The 25,131-nt window shown below is 35.4% G+C and overlaps 2 protein-coding genes across 4 annotated transcripts in view; one reads left to right on the forward strand and one right to left on the reverse strand.

Moving 5' to 3' along the window:
• The window catches only part of LOC118268175 (myc box-dependent-interacting protein 1), a 43,528-nt gene extending 25,532 nt beyond the window's left edge, over positions 1-17,996 (reverse strand). Inside the window, exon 1 of one of the 3 annotated variants that reach the window (XM_050706722.1) lies at positions 17,749-17,996. In XM_050706722.1, coding sequence (XP_050562679.1) covers positions 17,749-17,817 — 69 coding nt within the window. In that variant the 5' untranslated portion in view covers positions 17,818-17,996. The remainder of the gene's footprint in view (positions 1-17,748) is intronic. The other 2 variants (XM_050706719.1, XM_050706720.1) reach the window with 2 other exon arrangements.
• A 359-nt stretch (positions 17,997-18,355) lies between these two features.
• LOC118268254 (meiosis-specific nuclear structural protein 1) lies at positions 18,356-24,910 on the forward strand. The gene is made up of 9 exons (XM_035582667.2): positions 18,356-18,491; positions 18,588-18,764; positions 19,117-19,347; positions 19,653-19,882; positions 20,282-20,446; positions 20,838-20,916; positions 21,278-21,481; positions 22,131-22,315; positions 24,169-24,910. Exons 1-9 carry the CDS (start codon positions 18,489-18,491, stop codon positions 24,398-24,400), a joined length of 1,506 nt encoding a protein of 501 aa, XP_035438560.2. The 5' UTR covers positions 18,356-18,488; the 3' UTR covers positions 24,401-24,910.
• The last annotated feature ends 221 nt before the right edge of the window (positions 24,911-25,131 follow it).

Consider the following 25,131-nt stretch of genomic DNA (forward strand, 5'->3'; position numbering starts at 1 on the left):
AATCTCCGATAAGCATAAACAAAACATTCCGATAACACGAACAAGTATGAAAGATAAGCTGCCGTTACAATAAGAACAAAGGGTTTACAAATGTAGTAGATCGATGCACTGTTATAAGGGTACTTGTATTATTTAACAATACAAAAACCCAAGATTAACTAAATACGTAAGCGAATGAAGCAATTAAAAATAATCTCATAGGTATAAGAGACACATACACTAAAAACAAATCGAATGCGGCAGGCGAAAATAGAAAGCAATGGACGGAAGATGTGTGTCGCTTCGCGACTCTGGCGCAGGTGGACGCGAGGGTGGGGGCACGCTAGATAGAGACAGCGTTATACACGGAACTAATTTTACGCAAAAAGAAAAGGGACAGGGCGGACCGTCTAGTTTAACAACATCCACACATAGCAACATCTGGCTTTCGAAGCAACTAGAGAAATGTAATATTGATGGTTCGAGTAATTAAGAATAAGACAACATTGGATATAAAATAAAATACTATGAAAATAGTTTGGCCTTAGGATGTTATAAATCTACAGAACATACGGGTTCTGTGCGATATCAGCTAAACACACAAGACAAGGACGCAACATTGATTATAAAATAAAGCTAATGGCTCACAAGCTGCAAATATTATCTCAGCTGACGTGCGTATAATTTAAACAATTGGATTCGAAATGTACGCATGTTGTGTGAAAATTGATTTAACAACGCAGTTTCGTCATCACCGTAGGCGGGATATCACGTTTTTGCCACCATGACATTTGGCGCATAGCACTGTCGAGGCAAAGGCAACGCTCCGGGGATGCCTCGGGCTCGACTCTTTGGACGTTCACTCGCCGCATTCCAACTAAATAGACACAACACGTTGCGAAAATTTGAAACAATCTTGGGTAAACAAAGTTATTTCCACATTATGATAATGAAATAAGAAACAGTGGTTTGTTTATTTTAATAAATGAATGTATTGAAACGTTGGCAAGGGGCGATACATATAAAAAACAAAACGATAAAAGCATTTGAAACATACAGAAAAACAACGCACATTTGATGACAATAAAGTTGCAAGTGATAATTTTACAATAACTGATTGTGTCGCTTTTAGTAAGGCAAGGTTGATAAAGTCAGAAGAAACTTTAATGACAATCATTCATAAAATAAACAATCGTGAGAGCCATGTGGAAGATTCAAAGGCTGTTACTGTTACATAAAAATATCTGCGGCCGACTCTAATCTTGACCTCATTTCTCTTTTAAAACTACGAGAGAATACGTCAACCGAAATGTGCCGTCTTTATACAACTATTAAAATTATATGTTACGGCTCGGGTCTGAATTTTACGAGGATGAACAGCGAAAAGCTATTAAAAATGTTACATGGTTATTTAAATGGTGGATGTAGGTATTTAGATATGATAGGGATTATTAGGGACTGGGTTTCTTTAGGACTACATAAACTTTCCTTAGTTTTCCAGAATTTTTAATTGATTAATTTTCAATGCAATTAAATCTTTAAAAGAAAATGTGACCCAAGGTTTCTGTTTGCATAAACACAAATTCAATAGTGATTTATGTTCAAACGTCATCAATGAACCCTTAATAAGCACGGATTCGAAATTCTCGTGAAATTTCAAATTAACTTGATTGGTGTTTAATTTCATATTACTATGGACATATAATACGATTTCGGAGAAGGTTGGTCGGATTGGTACAATTAGAGCAGATATAGCCCAAATATTCAGTGTCTGTAACGACCTTGTTTTCATTTTCATTTACCATCACTGTGATGGTCATGCTCATTGGATTTGATACAAATAATATAGTTATCAATGACATAATGACGTGAAACATCGGAATTGATACGGTCAAATTGACCCTGCAGATCAATACTTAACAAGTAAAAATCATTTATTTCAAGAGATTACGTCAAAGTATAACATTGTTATGAATGAATCCAAACAATTTCAAAAAGAGTAATATTTAGTTTTTTCATACTTCCCAACCTAACGGTTAGCGAAATAAAATAACATGACGAAATTGGGGCGCTGTTTTGCACGATATTGTGATGCTAACGCTTCGTTTTAACATAAAATAGGCGGAAACCGCCATAAAACCTTCAAGTAGAGACATTTAGTAGTATTCGTGATATAAGATATTGAAGCTTAATACCTATACAAAGGAGCCAATTTGCAATAAAGTTAATCCTAATATTTTTTCCAAGTGAGAACAACGAAGATCCCGAACAAATTTAATTGATCATCTAATTCATAAGGCGTGTAGCTATCGGGACCGGATTCCACCGATCGGATCGTACAGAATGCATTGGAAAACGCATTATGTATGTAAGTGTACACAAATGGTACAAAACTTGTTCGGTTAGAGCAAGCGCCGTGTTGACTTTAACATAGACAGGTTCCTCGGCGCGCTTTTTGTTCAACAAGCTACAGCAATATCAATAAACTCGTTTATCTTGTGAAAGATAGCTCTCCTTTAATGGCTTTAGACCCATTAGAAAGGTATATTGAATCGATTGTAATACCATAACTATTAATCCATGGCAGCAAGGACCTAAAAATAAGTTACAACAAACTTGGTCTGGACTGAAAAACATTGATATGATGTCACCAGTCACCTTTAATGATTACCTACGTGTTGTTCTTTAAACGATTTATTTATCATTGTTAACAAAAACAGCTGCCAAATATGCACATACATACTCATACAAATCTCGAATAAATTATTAATGGGCGTGCTTTAGCGCCAAAATACAATTCAATTAATGACGCAGAACGATCGTGTTACACTTGTTGCGCCGTCTAAACATTACAATGAGCAACTAATTACTGCGCTGCATGACAATCAAGGCACGTGCACTATACCTACATACATACGGTACGGTGAGATAATCTGCTCAAATAAATATCGTGACAAGAACGATCACTTTTAAGGTCCAGCAACTCCGGTAGACAATAAAATGGCGCCAGAATTGAATGACACGTGCCAAAAAGAAGTTCGCATGCCATCGGACACAGAATCCAGCTTACTAGACGGGAATAGTCACACCACGGCCTGGCCTGGCGGCCGTCCATACGCGAAACCGCTCTAAAATGTCCTAACTCAATCACCGCCTTATCGCAATTTTCAATCTTACACGTAAGTATTTAGGTACCTTTTACTCTGAACTGTTTGTGGATATAGGTCGGGACGCTGATCATGGGACGGATATAAGTTGCGTCTGCGCTGGTCCTTACGTAATTTTTGGTTGACGATGAACTCAATACGTCACAACGTGCTTCCGGAAGACGGATGGCTGATTTTGTACGACCCTATTGTAAACCAATGCACAAAAGGTATCGTCGGAGCAAAACGACCTTGCGGTATAAATCGCGGTGTTTATATTTAGATGGGACCATTAGATGGACTCCATTAGCTTGATGTATCGCTTGTTTTGACGGTACTTGAACTTCATGTGGAGTGTAAGATTAAAGAAAGCGACGCGACGATCCGGTTTATATCAGCCTGGAAAGTGTTACAGAAAAACCAAAGAGGAAATCAAAGTATGTATTAAAGTAAGAAGACGATCCTCGGATGAGACTCTTCACACTAAACATATTTTTTCATTGAAAATACATTTGATATTAGTATATTGCCCGCCTACGAAGCAGAAAAATATTTTTTAGGAAGTCATATTTTACTGATGACACGGATGAGGTTTGGTGACAAAAATAACTGTTAGAATTAAAATGTTACGTATCGTAAATCGTTAAATCGTTGAGACTAATGAAGTTTGGACGTACAAAAATTATGATTCTGGATGATTTTAATATTTTTTATCATTAATGTGTCAATGGTCTAGGCGTTAATTAGGGAAGGGAGTTATAGAGGAAGTATTCTGGCTTTTAACGACTCCGGGTCATTCATTATGGAACTATTAAAAGCAAATGTAATTTTCTCTGCATCTCCTCATTTGAACAGGTAGATAACGCCTGTGGCATTTATTCACCTACGTATGCACTTTTTGTGAATAAAATTTAAATTAAAAATGTAATCCCACAGAAAATATGTAAATGGCAGATTGAGAAAATTAACAGTTGGAAGAATAAGTTTATAAGATTTTCTTTATATATTCAAAGGCAACATTTCGTAACAAATTAACACATAGTAGCTAAGAGACATTGGATACTGTGGCCTTTTTAGTCAGTGGAACTATCGTGATCGCTTTATTAGGAAGTGCGGACTTGCGTGAACGAGACACGAACATTTGGCAAGTTACGTTAAAAATGACGAAACTTGACATTTCCAATTACATAGTTATAATGGAATTGAATATCAAATATATACATAGCGTCATATTGGTATAAAATTAACGTTAACAAACAAAAACAATAACTTTTTAACATTTATGTATTACCCTATTACACTTGCATTACCAATGTCTCATAATAATCATGATTACATTACATCACAAAGTAAAATACAAATACGAAGAAAAAGGATTCAACCCAATAAAGAGTTTAACAAAAAGAGACAGAACATACTAGAATATGCTACTCATGTAGCGATTAAATTATTTACATCAAAGTATTTACACCATCGACGGAGGCATAGTGTAAAAAGTAGAAAATGTTGTTATGGAGGACTTACAATCGAGTCACGTCGGTATATCGACACGTACAGACCTTGATCCTGAGCCAGTCTTAGTAATAATGCCCATAAAGGATCAGACCGAGGGAAGGGATTGAACAGACGCCATTTAAGTTACTGTTTAGTGTCATTTTGGCAATGCGTGGGAATTCAGGCCGTTCACCCGTAGACCCTGACTAACAGAACGCTTTTGGACCTTCTCCAAAAACAGTAAGTTGAGTTCATAGTATGGAGACATACCAATCATTTGTTTCAACGAAAATATGAAATGGCAAAGGTTTATTTTTTTGGATTATTCCACTGTATGTCGATAAAACAAGAATGATCGACATTAACGTTGAAATAAAACGTAATAAACGTCAGAAAAATATACAAAACTCGGCAAAGAAAATGAAATATTAATAGCTCTCCATATTTCCTGTGCTCACTGTACAGAAATATAACGCAGTGGTCATGATTGTTTAGACCTAAATACTCGACCAATTCATGTCAAAGAAAATGAGGTGAACGATTGTAAAAACAATATGGAAAATCAACAAAGCGAGACAAATGAATACGATAATAATATTACCATTGAAAAAGGTAAAACAGATCAACGAATGGTATGATAGCAACGATGTTAGTTGTCACTGTGTGTGATATCAGATTCAACAGACAGCGACAGAAAGCAATGTGCAAATACATGATGTAGTTAAACACTGAGCTAATCGCACGCAACGCTCCACAGATTCGCTTTTTGCAGCAATTTATAATGGGTGTCTGGAATAAATTAAGCGGAAGATTAAAAGGAAAGTAGAACCTATTGGCTGAAAAACTCTAATGAGTTGGTCATATTTTGCATGTGAAAGTTTCTGCATTTCCATACTGAGAAGTTACTATTATAGATGAGGTTTTAAGGATTGAATGGAAAGGAATAATGTATCCATTACTGAAGTCAAGGCCATACAAAAGCAGGCTTCACAAGAGACAATAACAGTCTTCACTTTTACTCAAGTTAGAGATGGTACTATTTATTTTAATGTTACGTAATTAGCTTCTGTCAGACAAGATGGATTTATTTTATCACGATGTTAGTAAGAGCGGTTGATGAAGTTGGCTAAAGAAAATATCTTACAATGTACGAGTATAAGTCGAGCAATTTCTCTGCGATATCGCTTAGGACACGGGAACAAACGCTTAACGCTAATCTTCCGTCTGGGGCCAGAGGTCACAGCATTAAGAGCTGTCATTTGTTAAGTGATCTTACTTGTAGATTCACCGCATCTAGCACTAGTATAGCGGTTCTTTATTGTTAGTCTACATTCATTATATTACAAAAAAGAAATTTGCTTTAGCCGCCTGCGGAAATTTAGTTTTATCTTTGAATTTGTATTGAACCCAAGACTTTGAAATTAAATATACTAATCCATTCGAATTACTAATCTGACCGACATTATCTATGTATAAGTCTTATGATACTTATTGATAAAAGTAGCTAATGGACTATGGAGTACAAAAATTTACATTTATGTTGTCATCTAGACCTTGAGAAGGGATAAAAAAATTCAATAAAATTACAGAAACAAAACGCCTTAATCCTATGCAAAATAAAGCCAGTTCAGACTACACTAACATTAGTCGTAGGTAGGAGGAAACAACAATTTCATCGCTCACAATTGCTAGCAATTTTATATTCATAATAACAGTTGTTAACTATATGAAAAAAATCTGATCACGAGCTTGCGAAAACATCAGCAAAGCAAGATTTTCTTTAATTAGTTACTTGTATTTGACCTTGGAGTGGAAAAGATCCGTCTCATTGAGATGTCACTCTTATCAGATAAAACGACAAGGAAAATATATGTGCTCTATGATACTGAGGCACTTAAAATACATGTGATCTCCAAACTGTGTTTTATTCCACACAACTTAAGATATAGGAAAAATACGAGTTTTCCATGTATGTGACGTGATTTTCATGTTCATAATAGTTAAGGCAAAATTATATTGATAATAGATCAACCAATAGATTATCATTAAATGAAAGAACGAGCGTTTGTCCATTCTCCAGATGAAGCTGAATTTAACACCTTATCTGATGATGTTTTTAGTATTGTACTTACACCTTATCAAGATGCTGATTATTTTGAGGCCATACCTGGGAACAATAAGATAAAATCAGAAGTGAAACACATAAGTAAACATACAAAATTTATTTAAAGTACGTACGTACGTACTATACGTTATGTTGATATTAGGGCAGACAAAACGTTCTAGGAAATCAGATAAAATTGCGCACACTGAAGTAATTTCAGAAAATGATTTATCATTTGCATGAAACAGATGGTATGGAAATACCGAGACAATTAATGAGGAAAAACATAGCTAAGCAAATGATAGACATACCTATTTATCACAAAATTTATCCATGTTTTGACAAACATAATACAACTTTAGAATACATAGCTAGCACTTCTAGCGTAAACACTAAGCAGACTGACGACATACCGTCAACATTAGAAGGATACAATCACAGCACAAGTAAAGAACAAAACGATCCCACCTGAGTAGGTCGTCTCGATGAAATGTCCACACAAATACCGCGTCGCGGATTCAGTGTTACCACAAACACGCACCTGAGGCTACGTGCCGACTCGAGAAAGTACAAGTAAGAGAAGAAAGTGCGTGGACGCAAAAACAAGCGTCCGACTGTCGGATCGGAATTCAGCACAGCCCACCGTGCGAACTAAATATTGGGTTTGTGGAGAATAATATCGGGAAGATGGTAGGTATCTATCGTCGAAATTAATGGCAAAGAATATATTCTTATGAAGATAGTTTTCGTGTACTACATTCAGAAAGAAAGTAACAAGGATCCCAATTCAATAAGTCTGCTAGTGTGGTATAGTGCAAATGCAACTGTTATAGCTATATGGCAAGTGGAACAAACTTCAAAATACTAACATTTAGTTGAAAACCATTGCAATAATTACTTTTCACGGCTGTCTTGTAAGATTTCCAAGTGACCACAATCCATAAACTGATGTCTCGTTGTTTATTCACAGAGACAATCACTATGACCGTAGAATATATTAAACCATACAACAAAACAACTTTTGTTCTCACATGTAACACAATATCGATACAAAGCAAAATTAAGAAAATATTTTCTTACAGTTTCTAGAACGAATTGATTTGAAAGAAAAAGCTTCAACTTGTAAAGAAGTAATTAATGAGCAATGAATGCAGTGCTATGCAGTAAGGTGTCAAGATCAAATATGAGGAATGTACTTTAAAGGTGAACAAGTTTCTATGCGTACACTTCATATTGGTTACAACTTACAACGCTTCGTTCGCAATTTTGCACATGTCACCGTATAAGATGACAGAAAAATCATCTAAGAGAAGGATAGTCGTCTTTAAAAACATTGTTTCATGGATTCGTGTAAAGCAATCGACTGTTAAGTTCAGCTTGTTTCTAGTGTATCTATATCCACTTCAGCTTACTTGCTTTCATCAGAAACTATTAAAGACACACCGGAGAAAAGCACACGCATTCAACACACTACTCATAAACGTAATGCAAGGACACATAAACCTAAATACTTAATAAACCTAATTTCCGAAAGCAATAAAAGATTCTATCATTTTCATGTCACTTGCATCTTTTAACTTCAGATCTAAAATTGTTTGAATGTGTGAGTGATGAGTCATAAATACTGACATTGGCCGTTGTCTCTATGGCAACAGATTTTATTTTAAGTCTTGCCATTTTATTGTTTAATCTCCCATTATTTCTACCATCCGCATTCTCTTGTATTCTTAAATATTTTTCATAGTTACTTATTTTCTTTTTACTATGTTTTTCCTACTATATTCAATGTAATTGTTATGTTTCGTTTCTAGTACGACAAACCTTTTAGAGCGCCATAGCCTTGAGCCTAAGCATTAATTTGATTATACAAACTGATCTTCTAGTGCCCCAGTTTCAGCAAGAACTTATAGTTCAACTGCTACAAGTAACACTTTTGAGTTTATGATATGAATTGTTATGTAAGCCGTGTTTGATTCAGCGCAGCATTGTATTGTGTCATTGTGCTGTGATTGAGTGGCTGATGTAAGGCAAAAACTTGTTGAAAGGACAAAAATCCTTTTATGTCTGTTTGTTAATTCAATGACAAAAAGCTAAAATTCGTTGAACTCAAAATTGTTCACTGAATAGCTGACAACAATTATTTGGTAAGTTGATGGATTATCCTTTAGCAATCTGTGTCAAGAACGATTAACTAAGGATGAAAATAGTCGCAAACTTTACATCGCTTATTAATAGACCGAAAAGCATTCATTTCTATATAGATAGCAGTGTAACAATTGGCAACAGTCATAGGAAGTGGGCGACTGTGGTGAAATATGTGCCATAGTTTTTTAACACGGCATTTTACGAGTATGTTGAGGCCTACGAAACCGATTGCGGTATTCTGATGTTTGGTAACAGCATTGAAATGGTACCAATAATAATTAGACTGCCAGAATTACGTACAAAGTTATGCAGATATTTTTATTTGAAATTGAATGTAAAAATATAACTAGGTTTATATAATAGCAGGAAACTGTCATATGCGGCACATGAGTTACCATTTTTATCGATCTACCATCGTCATTTGGGTGGGTTTTTCTTGGCAGGCAATATCCACAAATGTGGGCAAACACATTAATATAACAATAACAATCTAAATATCTTAGTAGGTAAAACTCTGTAAAGACTTACTATTGGGCGATGAGTCAGAACAACAACCACATTTGTATTTTACTCTAAAAGCAAAATTATGTGCAGTAAAGTAACAAGTTGCAGTTAACATAGAGCAGAGATAAAACACGCAAGTAACACGTTAAGCATTGCATTTAAAGTCACACGATTGTCAAACAATCTTGAATAGGAATTGAACATAGCTGATACTAAAGACCGAGATTTCACTGTAGGGTTAAGATAACCTTGTAGGCTTTGAGATAACATTGACTGCAAACGATGTATCAAGATTAAAAATGTGAGACCATGTCCTAAACCTTGCCTTGCAAAGAATAATGGAAGAGTGAAAATGGTGTATGAACTTATGGCAAAATGTTTTCCCCACATAAATCTGAGATATTAAGCAATGCGATTAAACGAAAGTGGTTGTTGACGGTAGGCGGAGCGTGGGATAGGAGCAGTTTCTATGTGGGTGCACTGATATCAAGGAGAACACCTACAGTTCGGTGACGTACTAATATGCTAATGTAAAAATCTCGACGAAATCGCTTCTATAGTGAGAGTGATGTCATCTCAGGCCCTCGGCATAATATCTAAGTTATTCTTTGCAAGCAATAAGTCTGCTTTTATCATATATCGGTATTGCGCCATGGTTTCATCTTTACTACGTCAATATCGTAAAAAAACGTTCAATAATTTTATTACTTCAATCCAGATTCACGCATTCCTACAAAAACAGACTATAAAACTTCACCACTACAATAACAAGTATCCAGAAAATCTGATACTTTTCGAGTCACTGCAACAATTTTTATTATATGGAAATGTGGTTTTATTCACATGAAGACACTAACAAGCGCGTCGGAATACACGTTAATTTGTTTTGTTACAGCGCTTTAAGATTCATCTGTCACATATTTTAGTTAGTTACTGTATTTGTGACCGTGAAGCTAAAAAAGAATTGTAATGACTCACAATATTTAAAAAGAAAAATTCGTTAGCTGTTCAAGCTGTTTTTCTGCAGTAAATGAAGGTTATTACATGAATAAAATAACCGGGGAAGAATACCAAAAATGAGAATGAATCAATTTTATCGGACGTAATAGCACAGACCGGTGTAAACTAGGCCATCTAAATATAAATTTTCATATTGTTTCCCAAACACCTGTTCATAACATAACAGCATCATAATATAACATTGTTTGGCCTTGATTTACAGCTCACAATCCCCGCATAATGACTGTCGACAACTTTGTTGACCAAACAAAAAATGACCAGACCGACGACCGATCACGGATTGTTACAAGATGCAAGACAAAAGACGCAGCAACTACATTGTACAAATTAGAAAATTCTGTGTCAAATGAATTGCAGTCTGAAGTGGTCAAATTACCATATGTGAAGTATTTGTTCAACGATTGACAGTCGCGTCTCGTCTGCATCGGGGCCATAGAAAGTTCTCCATCTTGACAAAGCTGAAATTGACCATATACAATCTGTTTAGGTGTGGATTTGCATTACAAATATTGGAATACAACCATCAGAACGGTCACTTTCGACATGATATTACCATTACTTGTTACGATTATTTGGTAACTGTCCAAACGTATCAGAGTTATTTGGCTGCGGTTGAAAACGAAATTGAATATATCTTGGGTGTCAAGATACATTCTTGAGGTTTGGTTTTGGGGATAATTTTAACTCCGAAACCAAATAGTTCAAAACAGGAAAATACTAAGCAATCCAAACTTAAACATTTAGTGACACATAACACGAGAAAGACCACCGGTAATAAAATACTTTTTACAAAAAAATAAACCGACTTCACTAAAAAAGTTAAAAATAACTTTAATTTCGGAAGTCGGTGTTTCTCGGTATTATTTGTTTGCTACACCGACTTCCGAAATTAAAGTTATTTTTAACTTTTTTAGTGAAGTCGGTTTATTTTTTTGTAAAAAGTATTTTATTTCACACTTTTTAGTTGCGATACTCAGTATCGCAACTAAAAAAGTCGGTTAAAATTCTCTATCTCAATAACTACTTTATTTATTTGTATTGTCACAGTCACTTAATTAACTTTATTGTGATTTCTATGTGAGTATGAAGTTCCATTGGCCATTTCTGGTCTTCTTCATCAGTTCCACCTCTTCAAAGGTTACTTTTTGACTGTAAATGCTTCAATTCTAGATGAATATACCAAAATCACTATATAGTTCCCTATAATATTTGAGGAGTTCCCTCGATTTCTCTAAGATCCCATCATCAGATCCTAACTTGGTGACAATGGGACCACCCCAGAACTATCTACTTTCGAACAAAAAAAGAATTTTGAAAATCCGTCCACAATTGACGGAGTATTCGATGAACAAACATACAAAAAAAAAAAAACATACAAACAGCCGAACATAGTACCTCCTCCTTTTTGTGAAGTCGGTAAAAATAATAAATCTCGCCTCTTCAATACCACAACTTTCGTATAAGTTTAAAAACTCTCACTCATTTAAATTCCAACAGACATGCATAATGTCTCTAGAAGACAATAAAAACTATGAGTTGTGGGCGTCGGCTGGCGTTCCCATGACGACTGCACAGTTCACAGTTAACCCAACTGTTAGCATTAAGCATTGTCACGTATCGACCTTTGCAAAACTTGTTTACTTGGCTGCCTACATAAATATAGGCCCTATGTCAAAGCAGTAAAGGATACAAAGGAAGTAAAGATTATTTTGTATGATATGTCTCAGGTTATTGGAATAGTAAAGGGCTTGCGACTTCCTTCTGATGTTCGCATGCGGAATGCGTGAATAGATGATGATCGTAGAAACTTTCTCATGATATGATTGGCTTTGTATGAAGATAACAATCCTGGTGATTTTCTTCAATAAATTCCGAATAGTGAGATGGTAACAGGTCGAAAATTCACCTAAGAAATAAGGCTAAAGTTTCAAGTAATCGGCTTTAAGACCCATACAACACAAACAATATTCAAACAGTAACTAGTTATCAATCATCTCTTAATCCTACAACAAACCAAAGCAAATTATGCAGTAAAATTATTGAAGGCAATTCTAGAAGTGACAAAACAAACAAACCTATTCAAACTCCAGATGTTTTAGAACAATCTGATGTCCCCAAACGTGTTCAGAGCACGCTGACAGCAATTAATTAGATGAAATCATAAGCTTGGTTCACACTCCGGGTCACAGACGTGAGGTTCACGCTATTGATCGCTTTAAAATAAATTGAATATCCCAGAGCAACAACATTTATTATTGCCAATTTCTCCGACGTCCATTTTTATTCGATTTTTTAGTAACTATAACGGTCTGGCATAACATGAAGATTGCCAATTTCGTGCCCATTGTACGCCCATGTCAATGACAGACTGCCTAGCTGCCTTTTTGCTTGTCGGACAGTAAAAACTTCCGAGTGGTGAGATGTACAATAACCTATGTAACTATTACAGCATGCGGTGTAGATTAATGAATACTGACGCAATCTTTAAATTCTGTAACATGACAAATAAAGGTAATTTCGTAATAGGTATTTGTGGTTTGTCGAAACTCAAGAGCTAGAATTATTTTATTACTGAACAGGAAAAGACATTTTCAAACTTAACTGTTGTTGAACCCAAATCAATTACACTTGAAATGTAATGATATAACCAGCTTGTGAGAAGCATAATGTCTATGTTTAGAGTTACAATTGGGCCTACCTTCAACAAATCGGGCATCCAGTCTATTTTTATATAATGTTGACACTTAAATCCGGCTAATGCTGTTGAGTTCCATTAATCTGATCATGTAACATGATCGATATATTTTAATTATTACTACATAGTAATCACGAAGCAGGAAACAAGGGGACAAACAGCACGTTATCACGGCATGTAGCATAATGAATATAGTATTGCTTTAAAAATGGTGTTGGGCCAGATTTTTTGGTTAAAAAGAGAAAGCAAAGGAAAAAATACCCGGTCGGTTAGTTATTTACAGGTTTTGAGTGACATACGAGATTTGGTGAAATGTTTTAAAACATATTATTGTAGAACTGGTCATATGTCACGTCCGATCGCTAGTGGAACAAGACGATATTTTTTTAACAGAACTTTACTTAATACTTTTAGTTTAATTAATAATAAATTACAACAAAACAAAATATCCCTTCAATAAAGAAACATATTCTTAATTCAATAACTAGAAATTAAATAAATAAATCGAACGAGAATTTAGATGAAAAGAATTTAATTGAGGAAACTTAATACGCACACGAAGCGTACGTTGGTATTTGTGAAGCCAAGAATGAACTAAAGGGCAGAACAAAACCGGTTGATAGTAAAATGTCCAGATTGCCGAATACCTTTGGGTCACGTTTTACGCGTTTTATGTGGCTCTGCGGTTGGCGTTCCGGTGTTAATTTCTAAATTACCGATAAATATATCGGGAATATTGCGTTGTAAATGGCTAATAAAGCGTGTAAGTAGCTGAGGCAGACGTAGCAAATTTTAGGGAGTTCATTTTTGGAGAAGGTTAATTGATGCATACCAAACAACTAATTTAGTACAAGTTTTGGACATTTGGGAGTGTCCGATTTGAGATTTCAGTATACTATTTAAAGGGAAAGTAATGTTTAAACGAGTAGATTAATTGTGAATCAGAATTTTCCAACCGATTCATGTTACAAGTACACTTATCTCAACAACGTTGGGATGCTACTTGATATCTCTCGTTTGGTCATTGGCGATCCAAGCATACTCAAGCGCTCGTCATATTGTAGAAGTACTTTTTCGCAAAGTTAAACTTGACGCGAAAACCTTTACCCATAAAAATGTAGGGGAGGTAGGGGAGGGATGGGCAGTCGGGAGACATGGGCACCCCACTTTTATTCTGATCCTGTCATAGGTTTTTCTTTTTCTTAATTTGGTAGTTTACTTTACCGTCTGGCAAAACTGTTCATCCATAGAATATCTGTTATTTCCGTCAGTTGTCAAATACAAACACATTTGAAGATTATGCGCTCGTAAAAGTAAATATTTTGTTGTGGATTCGGATCGTAATACAGAGAAAAAGTAACGAAAGGTATGTGTATTTTTTATTATATATCTATTGTATATTTACTAACTAATAAATTAAATTAAAATTCACGTTTCAATACCTATACAAAAAAAATGCCGGTATATTGTGTTGAAAATGTGTACAGAGGGAGCAATGGGCATTCCGATGTGAGGGAGGTTTGGGCATGTCCAATGCTCTCTTCTTTATATTGCGTACAGGAGGTCTTTTGAAAATTATACTTATTAAACTATTTGTATTTTTAATTATAAAAAGATGCCGTTTAAATTCAAAAATAAAGGTTTGCGACTAGAAATTCCGAAAGATTCGATATTACGAGTCATAGAAGAGGTATCAAAAGGATCAAAAATAAAAACAACAGCTGATAAATATAAATATAAGCCTTTATGGGTTATAACTAATTTAAGATAAGTCGTGATATATTTTTTGTTGTTATTGCGTTTATTTTTGGAGTCTATTATAGATGTTAAGTGTCATGCCCAAGCCTCCCACAGGGTGTGCCCAATGCTCCCTACCATAGGGAGCCTTGGGCACTTTTGACTTAATTTTTCAATTACCTCCTAATTAGGAGACTGATTATTATTATAAGAAAGTTCTTTATAAGATATCTAGCCAAAAGTATGGAGCAATAGGAAATGGCAATAAATGTTGATTATCTACAAAATCTGACTTTTTATGCATTAAATTGTGAAAAAGTGCCCATCCCTCCCCTACCTCCCTTACTTCATGACCAATATGGATCAAAGTGCCAAATTATTGGTGTATTAATGGATAATATTGGACTTCTCATAGTACCTACATAATAACATGAACTTTTTTGCACAATGACCACCAAAGCAGACGAGGTATTAACTTATCGGTAAGTATCATTCATTTCGAATCTACCTAATAAGTAGGCAAATGATGAATGGAGGGTATTACTGCCAATGCAAGGTTCCTAATACGATCTTTCGTTTCTTATACAGTTTAGATTAAAGACGTTTAAAGTTTCATGGCTTTTGATAGACGAAATGTTTTGACTTTGAACAGCATTATAGGTCGTAAAGAATGTTGCGCGACTTCTTCGTTGGTTTCACACATAAATTAACGTAGCAACATCTAGTTTGTATCATTGATTACAACTTTCGAAAGGTCATAATGAAATGACCGCTCGTCTATCGGTCGTATCAGTAAGGGTTGAATTACCCTTTCAAATTTTACGTCATCAGGGTTTTTCATTAGTCAAATCAATAGCCATACATAAGTCATGTCGTGTTTAGTGCTACCTACCAGCTTTTAACACGAAACACGGAGTTCACTGAACCTCTTACTTGCGAGTGTGATGACTAATTACCGTTATTGACTAACAATTGATAAGCGTGGAGGTTGTTTATAGCTATTCAATTGTAATTAATATCACAACAATCAGGTCTTATATGCGTCTGACATGAGCCCATGGCCTGCATTTTGTTAAATAATGCACTGATTTAAAATATGTAGTTTAGTCTTCATGGAGGGTCCCTCCATATTTATTTTTAGCGTTTGGCGCCAAATGCGTCTGACAGCTGTAACCATAGACAAAACGAAAAGGGGTAGAAAATGGTTGGGTGTCGTTTTTATTTAATTTAACCGTGTCTATAGTTAGTTTCTGAAATATTATAAAACATTGTTTAAAAAATTTCTTACAGATTAAATTATGCTATTATTTAATTAAATGATTTAATACATAATTAGGCCAAGATCAGTGTGACAATGTTAGTAATTCTATAACAGATTACTGTAATTATCTAATTATGTTATGTTTTCAAACTAATTGTCACTGCAGATTTAATTACAACATGTACCTAACAAGCATAATCAAACAAAATAAGGTCAAATTCAATCATTCTCATATTACACACACAAGTCACACAACAACACTTCAATATGTTTATTTGATATTTTTATAGCTTATTTTTTATTATCACAAATGTATACCTAGTTAGAATAAATATTTTTTATGTATATGCCTACTGCATTCCCAGTCTGTATTTTTTTTTTAAATAAATATATATTTAAGTACTTAAATTCTAGAGCAACACTATTAAACTTGAAACTAAAACAGGTTATTTAATCTGTCATAAATATGTGAATTCATTAACAGTTTACTACAGAACTGATTTCTCTAAACACCATGTTCATCTTCACAGATAAAAAAAAGAAAGTGTTTCCAGTAATAAAATAATAATACATTAAATCAATGATGGTTTTACTATTCTATTTTCTTATTTTTGTAAATACTAATTGTTGGCAATAATATGTCAGTTGTGCTGGGCCATCTGCCAGACTAGGTCAATAACCGACCATGTCTATGGTAGGTGAATCAAGTTTTTTCTAGGTAACTAGGTAATACTTCATGTACCAAATTATGCCAAATGAAAGTGGTTTTAGAAAATATTGTGTGCAAGTATTTGATTTGTTGAGATGTTAGTAAAACTAATGATTGACTTTTAACCATTTGAATTTGAATTCAAGACTAACTAATAAGAAATTAAAACTTATAAGTATTGTGAGTTAGAAATAGGATTTAGTCACAGTAATAGTAAATTAACTAAGTAATTGGTTCGGTAAAATGTATAATATTTTTAATAATGGTATATAATTATGATAAATAATTAAAGTATTAATAAAAGTTGCTAAGCCACATAATAGTTACAATTCTTATTCACAGAACTACAGTCACAGCTAGACAGTCCACATAAAAATAGATGAGTTGAAATATCCACATTATTTTTGCGAAACCAGCACGACAGATCGGCTGTCTCTGTCCGTTCCCAACCAACTGTGTTATTTTTAAAACGGTCCCAATTCCCTAGAAACGTCTTGTGTAATAAATGGGTTTATTAAATTAATGTGCACCAATCGAGTGCTACACCAGTTGAGACTGAACTTGTCGTATTCTATTCAACTAACTGTTCCAATCCAAAATTATCACAACTGCTCAGAACTATAAATAGAAAATTAAATGCCCTGGAAATGATAAAACTGCACTGCGCCGCGACGGTACTGTCTGTACATGCGATACGTGTGCACTTACTACGTACGTAAACAAATATCGGGGAAAACACAGGTGTTCCATAGATCGCGTATCAGACAAGCAACAGGTGAAATTCGATGCACAAGGAAATCGTCTAGCAGCCTAGTCACAAATAACCTGTACCGGCGCGCCTCCGATCTTCTCAAAACATACTTTCACATCACATCAGCGATAAAATACATAAAAAATTCACCATCACCTACTAACATCACTCTTTCCACGTAAGGTGAATAAAACAATAAATACCTTTTCCTTCGCACGTCCGGCATGTTTTTGCACTGTTTTCGCGATCAACGCACCTTTACTTTCAGCCATTTCAATCACTATTTCATTCCAAAACGTCTATATTTCGATACACTATCAATCTGCAACCGAATCTGGCTGCAGCTGTTTGCTGTCACACGTCAAAATCCAAATGCGTGCTGTCGCCGTTTTGTACTGCCGCGAATGAGAGAAAATTGTCACCCTAGCGCCTCGTTCTCGTTGGTCATTGAGACGTACTAAGTCCGTTGTATGATTAATAGATGGCGCTCTACTACTTTTAGGGCGTTTTCAAAAGATTTTAATAATGTATGAACGAAAAAATGTAGATATAATTCGCATAAAATTAGGGTTAATATTATGATAAATCAATTCTGAATTTATGAATAAAAATATGTCTGGAAGTCTTTGAGATTTTCAAAAGATTTTTAATTTTATTTGGATGTCAATATTTAAATTCTAGATTTTACATGCATGCATGATTTTTAGAAAATAATAAAGATTTAATTTTTACAAAATAAATGTAATTTTCTTTCTTTTTTATTTTAAATGGAATAATAAAACGACAAATTCTATGACATTGACAGACAGCACAATATTGACATTTGATTTGACTGAATGTTTCCAATTTTGAATTTTGTTGAGCGTTTGTTTGTTTATAGCTTCTTCTATAATAAATATTTGTTAATTTTGGTTTATTTGGGGTATTTATTTACTAAGAAATCATGGTAAGTAATATTCCAACCGCTGTAATAAAAGTCTTTGATCCTTTCCCCAGTAAATTGTAGTTATGGGAATTATTCCTTGAATTTCCTTGTATTTAGGAGCCACGGACGGAGCTTCAGAAGAATGCCATGGCAGAGGCCCGTCGGCACGAGCTGAGCGTATACCAGCGTGCTCTGGACATGCAATGGTTGGACAGCCGCATGGCAGACGGTCGCATGGGCCGCTGCCTGGCGCTCATTCAACGGGAAGCTGAGATGGAGAGAGAGTTTCAAGAAGTAAGTATTTAATACATCAACACACCAGGGGGCCTACTCTAATTCAACGAACGAACGAAAAAACTTCGCAGATTGGATACTACAATTATAGAATTGCTGCGAACTTTTGTGAACAAAAATGAACGAATTAAATAAAGATAAATAAATAGGTTTTGATATGAAATTAAAAATAAAACAATAAATAAATAAATATATTAAATAAATAAACAATAAATAATAATTTTGAATAATTTTATTAGTAAATCAATAAAACCTACTGCAGAAGATTAATCGAAACTTCGCATTCGAGAACTGGAGTAGCCCTACTGTTCAGTCAGAGGCAATTGGGGTCATAATCTACTTTATTTTCTAGAGAACTGACCATGCAGCCATTGTAAATGCCAGAGCTGAAAAAGAAACAAAACTTGGCACAGAAGTGGCAAATGTTCGTCGTCAAGAAGTCTGCCAACTGTTGCGGCGTCATTACTTGCGAGAGAGAGACCCGAGCCTCAGGGACCTGGCTCGGAAACTACAAGCCGGATATGTCTGCAGAGATATACAGCAGCAAATTATACATAATGAGTACAAAAGGTTGCAGGAAAAGGTAAAATGTTGTGATTATTTCTACTTTTGATATTGAACTGAGTTTTTGAAGTTAAATTGGGTGTATAACTTTATTTGATTATGGTACGGGATAAACTAAAACTAGCTCGACTCTACAATTTGACTAAGTTGTAACAAATATCTATACATGCATCCACAACCAATTTTATAAGCTGTTTCACTAAATTACCATTCAAAGTCAAAGTCACCAATTCACGAATGTATTTATTTCACAGTAAACCAACACCGCCTCAACTCAACCATATTGTAACCAACTAGTTAACTAAAACTAATCTTTATTATCAGGCAGAAGAAATGCGAGCCAACAACATACTGCTGAATGCTCTGGCTGATGACAAGGACGCAATGGCCCAGGAGGAGAAACAAAAGATGGAGCGCACTTCACAGTACTGTAAGGAGTTACAACAGCAGTTGGTGAACAGGCAGCTGCAGAAACAATGCCAGTATGAAGACTCCTTGATTGAGAAGAAGATGCTCGAAGATATTATGAGGACTATTTCTGATGAGGATATGAGGTTGGTACATTTGTTTGATGCCTGTAGTAATGTAGGTATACAATTTACATAGTTAAGTATCAAGCAGAGATGGTTTTTTTTTATAGACAACATTGTCCCATATTAGGAATTCCTTCAGTGTCGTATGGGCGTTCAGAAAGAGTCTCAGAAAGAGTTGGACCGTGCGGGAATCGAACTCACTACACGCAGCCGGTTGCTCAGCCACCATGCCAATCGTGCAGTAATTACACCCAGAGAGCGACTTGGGAGGCACCTCATAGGCGCATTTATTTTATATTCTAATTCTAATAGACGTTATAATTTCTGTGTATTTGGCCGTATTCCTATTTATTTATTATAGCATACTAAAACTAATCGAACATTTCTTATCTTCTTAATAATTTACCAACCATATTCTAGGGAACTGCAACAAAAGCGTGCCATTACTGAGAAGATGCGACATGAGATGAAGACGTTCCTCCAAGCTCGCAATGCTTGGAAGGAGAAACAGAAGCAAATGGTCATCCAGGAGGAGAAGAATATTGAGGAGCAGAACAAGATGGTTTCTGACAGGAGTTCTGCTATGTGCGTTTGGTTATACTTGACTGGATTTATTTTACCTGGTCTGAGCAGTTTATTGTTCTACTGCAGGGTAAAAGAGCTTTTCAAAATCTTTCCATATTAGCCTTCCTGCCGCATCATCACAGTATACTTACGTAAGTTTGAATTAAAAAACGATGTAGCGACAAGGATTTAAAATGGAATATTACGATGGTTTGGACTTGTAGAAAGGTTGAATGAAGATCTAATTTGCAAGCGGCAGTGGTTAGTCAACCAAATGTCAAATTACTGTAACTAGTCAGCTACAAAACAAGACCTCGCGTTATATTATCACCGTCTGGTGAGCTCAAGAACAAAGTCTTAATTCACGTATTAATTTAGTTCAGTATTCTAAACAAGTTATTTTACGTTTCAGTTTAGCAGCACGCGAGGAAAGAATGCGTAAGAAAGAAGAATTCACCGAAATAATGTCTGCGAAAATATTGGCTGACGAGGTATGATGCTATGCATTTTAAAAAGTAGATGTTCTATTATTCAAAATTCAGACTGGGTCATTGTAAAGCTGGAAACTTTGTTTTAATAAGATTTTCTATGGGAAAATAGTCTAGGGTCAGTTCATATCTGACGTCAAATACTTCGAGCGTATCATCGGTCGTACTGTCGTATCGTCGGTTGAGTGTGAACGGTTAGTTGTTCTTCTATACACTTGTCTGTTCTCGCGTTACGCAACCGATTATACTCGACACATGTTCCGTCAGATGTGAACCGACCCTTATTTTTTCTTTAATACCTGTGTGAATAAAATCAAATCCAAAATAAGTTTAATACTAACTACCTACATTGTTCCTTTTCCAGGCGGAACGTAACGACCGTACAAACATAATAAAACTGCTGCAAGAACAAGAGTACTTGGAGAAGAACTTCCAGGACGATATAGCGGAGCGGGAGAAGGCGGAGCGCGTCCGCCAGGACACGTACAACGCGCTCACCAAGCAGATGGAGGACCGACGCCGGCGGGAGAGTGACAGGAAGAAACGGGAGGCTGAGTTTAGGAAGAAGGTTTGTTAGGACTTTTTTTGGTTTCTCAGTAATTGGCTTTTTAGGTATGGAAAAGGGTCTAATTAGGAGGACTCGGTGCCTCCTTTAGATGCAAACGGTGGTCACAGTAGAGGTAAAAATCTCACACTCCCTACTTTTTTCCCCAAAAGCCTTTGATGGTGGCCGGATCAAAAAAAAAAAAATCCTATGGGGAAGGGTATAAACTGGGTCCTTGAGTCTGAAATAAAATGGTTGAAAATGTGATGTGCTGACCTGTGGCGTATTGGTCACATTATATTTTACCACCAGATGAGTTATTGGCCATAAAATGTTGTATGAAAAATATATTTAACATGCATCAACATTTTATTATAGATACAAAAAGTAATGGTTCAAATGCCAGGTTTCTCAGTAATGAAAGTTTGAAATTTACATTTAGTTAAAAGGTGGAAGGCTCGTTCTTCTTATGACCGTAACTGATGATAAATGAAATAGAGACGTGACGTAATATAACTATTTCATATCACATAGTTCTCTATCTCTATAAATCGATGACTTATTACATGAACCAAGTCATTTAAGAAATTTTCAGATGTCAACAACATTTTGTTATTCCATCATGAGTATCTTAATGTTCCTAATCCTATGTTCTCTCAACAACCATTTATAGGTGGAAGCCAACCTCGAGGCAGACTTGGCGAAGGAGCGCGAGGTGCACCAGAAGAAGAAAGAGAAGGGCCAGCTCTACTCACAGGAGCTACGGAAGCAGATCGAGGCTAATGCTATAAAGAAGAAACGTGACGACGAGCTGGAGGAACAACGAGCTATCTACGTGAGGGAGTATGATAAGAAGTGGTCAGTATACTGTATACATAAAGTTGTGATTTCAGTCTAAACCATATAAACTTTGCAATGAATTGCCTTTAATTTATTTTCGACAAAGATCGCACATAGGGTTTAGTTTTTTTACCGGACTTTTCCTGTGAATCACAAGCCAAGCCAGCATTATTTATATTTGCTTTATACTTTATGTGTCATGGGCTGTTGATGTTGATGATTTTGATTTTTCATTTTGATATTTGAGACAAGTGTAGATAGTCGCCAGTGACGACGTAAATTTATTGTATGGCAAAATACTATTCCTTCAAAATCATTGAAGTAAAGAACATGTTTCAAAAAGAAACAAACCTAAAAATATCAACAATTTTAACAAAAAAAAAAACCGACTTCAAAAAATAAATATTCCAAAACAAATTAATATGCACTAAAAAGTAAAAGAAATAATTGCGTATTTTTCAACAACTTAATAGATCAACTAACTTTACTAACTATAATGACTTTGCTTGCAGGCATCACACACATTATAATGTAAGTAGGTACAATTATTATTATTTCTGGAGTCGGTGTCAGCCAACTAAGATAGGTTTGTTATTTACCTATTATCACAACAAAACATTACAGTTTTACACCAGTTGTAAGTAGGTACTTAACCACCACTCCGCCCGTGCCGTGCTAGTTGTTGGCGTTTCCTAGGCTGACACCGACTCCAAAAATAACAATAATTGTACCTACTTACATTATAATGTGTGTGATGAGTTAGTAAAGTTAGTTGATCTATTAAGTTGTTGAAAAATACGCAATTATTTCTTTTACTTTTTAGTGCATATTAATTTGTTTTGGAATATTTATTTTTTGAAGTCGGTTTTTTTTTTGTTAAAATTGTTTTTTATTTCTTGATTTTTAGTGAATAACTTATTTGAGTATGGGTCGACCTATTAAACGCGCTGCTCATATGAGACAGCGCCGTTTAAATGAATAATATTAATATCTATCCATATTGACACATAATTACATTATTTTCAAACTTATATTAACCTGATACCCTTACTTATGATCTGCTGAGCCGACAGCTAACAGTAACCTGTTCATAAGCTACATACGTAGTCAGTTGTTAAACACACAAACAGATTAGATACCCACATAGGTATACAGTCATGTAACTCAGACAGCACATCAAGCTACCCATCATTCTATACCAGATATGCTACTACTCTGTCCTGAATTTTGTGGCTACTGAGAAAGATAAGCTAGTATGCATCACTTCAACGTAAACGCAGAGCTCATTCTGCTAATTTTTAAGGAGTTCCCTGGATTATCTTCCACATTTATGGTCAAACTTTAAAAACAATTATATGGAACCACACTGTCATCGTACTCTTTCAAACACAAAAAGAATTTCTCAAATCGGACTATAACTGCCATGCATTTGTCAAACACAAACAGATTAGGTACTTACATACACATGTAAATCAGACAGCACATCAAGCTACCCATCATTCTATACCAGATATGCTACTATCTGTCCCGAATTGTATGGTTACTCAGAAAGATAAGCTAATATACATTACTTAAACTCAAACGCAGAGCACATTCTGTTCATTTTTGAGGAGTTCCCTGGATTATCTTCCACATTTATGGTCAGATTTTAAAAAAAATTATATGGGACCACACTGACATCGTACTCTTTCAAACACAAAAAGAATTTCTCAAATCGGTCTATAACTGCCGGAGATATCGATTAACATACATAAAAAAAAAATACGGTCGAATTGAGAACCTCCTCCTTTTTTTGAAGTCGGTTAAAAAATGAATAACTTATCAAAAAGTTTCCAGTAGCACACTAATGACTATAATGACTTTACTTGCAGGCGTGAAGAAGTATCAAAGGAACGTGAGAAAATGATAGCGGAGCACGTGCCGGGGCTGCTGGGGTACGTGACGGCCGGTACCCTGCTACACGCCGACCTGCCCGCGCTCAAGGAGGGGGCCAAAGCACGACCAGACCTCGCGCACCTCGACATCGACCACATGGCCACCTCTAAGCGACCACAGCGCTTTATTAAGTGCAACCCGCAATGTAGGGTGCTTAGGGAGTTTTAGAAGGAATTACTTCCTTATTTCATATTATTTTCTACTCAAAGGTTCAATTACTCAAATTATTTTCATCAGTCGCTCGACTGCTGAAAAAAGACGTCCTCCGCTAACCAAGGCTCGGAACCGGTTTAAAAAATACCGGTTAATACCGGTTTATATCGGTTTTCCTCCGAACTTTTCTTAAGAACGTGAACATTAAAGAACTTTATTTTAACCTAAATTAACCGGTTTATTCGACGAGAGGGGCATGTCGGTACACGCGTTGAAATATTATTATTGAAATAAGCTGAACAGCGCGCGGCGTTTCTTTGATGTGCGTCGTATTAACCGGTTTTTATTGCTCTAAACCGGTTAATCCGAAAAAACCTTTATGAAAATACTGTTCCAAATACCGGTTTAAAAAACCGGTTTCGCGAACGAAACCCAATGTAAAGGTTTTGCGTACAAGTACATAATAACGGTTTGAAAATTTAACCGGTATCCGAGCCTTGCCGCTAACACTGGTCACTTTGCGCCTCACTATGGGATTAAACTATCTGCCATTCTCTAGCTGAGCTAATGAAATCTATATTTTTATATGTTATAGAAAAAAATCTTATGATGATGTTTTATCAAGTAATAATCTTATACATAACAGTTTGTAATCAAAAGCTTCTAAGATTAGCCACCACCATACAAGGCTCGGATACCGGTCGCAATCGCAGGGTTGCAATTAGGAACTCATTGTATGTACTGTT

Source organism: Spodoptera frugiperda, chromosome 29 (genome assembly GCF_023101765.2).
Source record: "Spodoptera frugiperda isolate SF20-4 chromosome 29, AGI-APGP_CSIRO_Sfru_2.0, whole genome shotgun sequence".
Classification (NCBI taxonomy): domain Eukaryota; kingdom Metazoa; phylum Arthropoda; class Insecta; order Lepidoptera; family Noctuidae; genus Spodoptera; species Spodoptera frugiperda.

Bases quoted from the DNA above. Each gene is read 5' to 3' on its own strand.
- LOC118268254 (XM_035582667.2), top strand. The intron at 18,765-19,116 runs GTAAGTATTTAA...TTTATTTTCTAG, and splicing joins TGGAGAGAGAGTTTCAAGAA to AGAACTGACCATGCAGCCAT. The intron at 19,883-20,281 runs GTTGGTACATTT...ACCATATTCTAG, and splicing joins ATTTCTGATGAGGATATGAG to GGAACTGCAACAAAAGCGTG.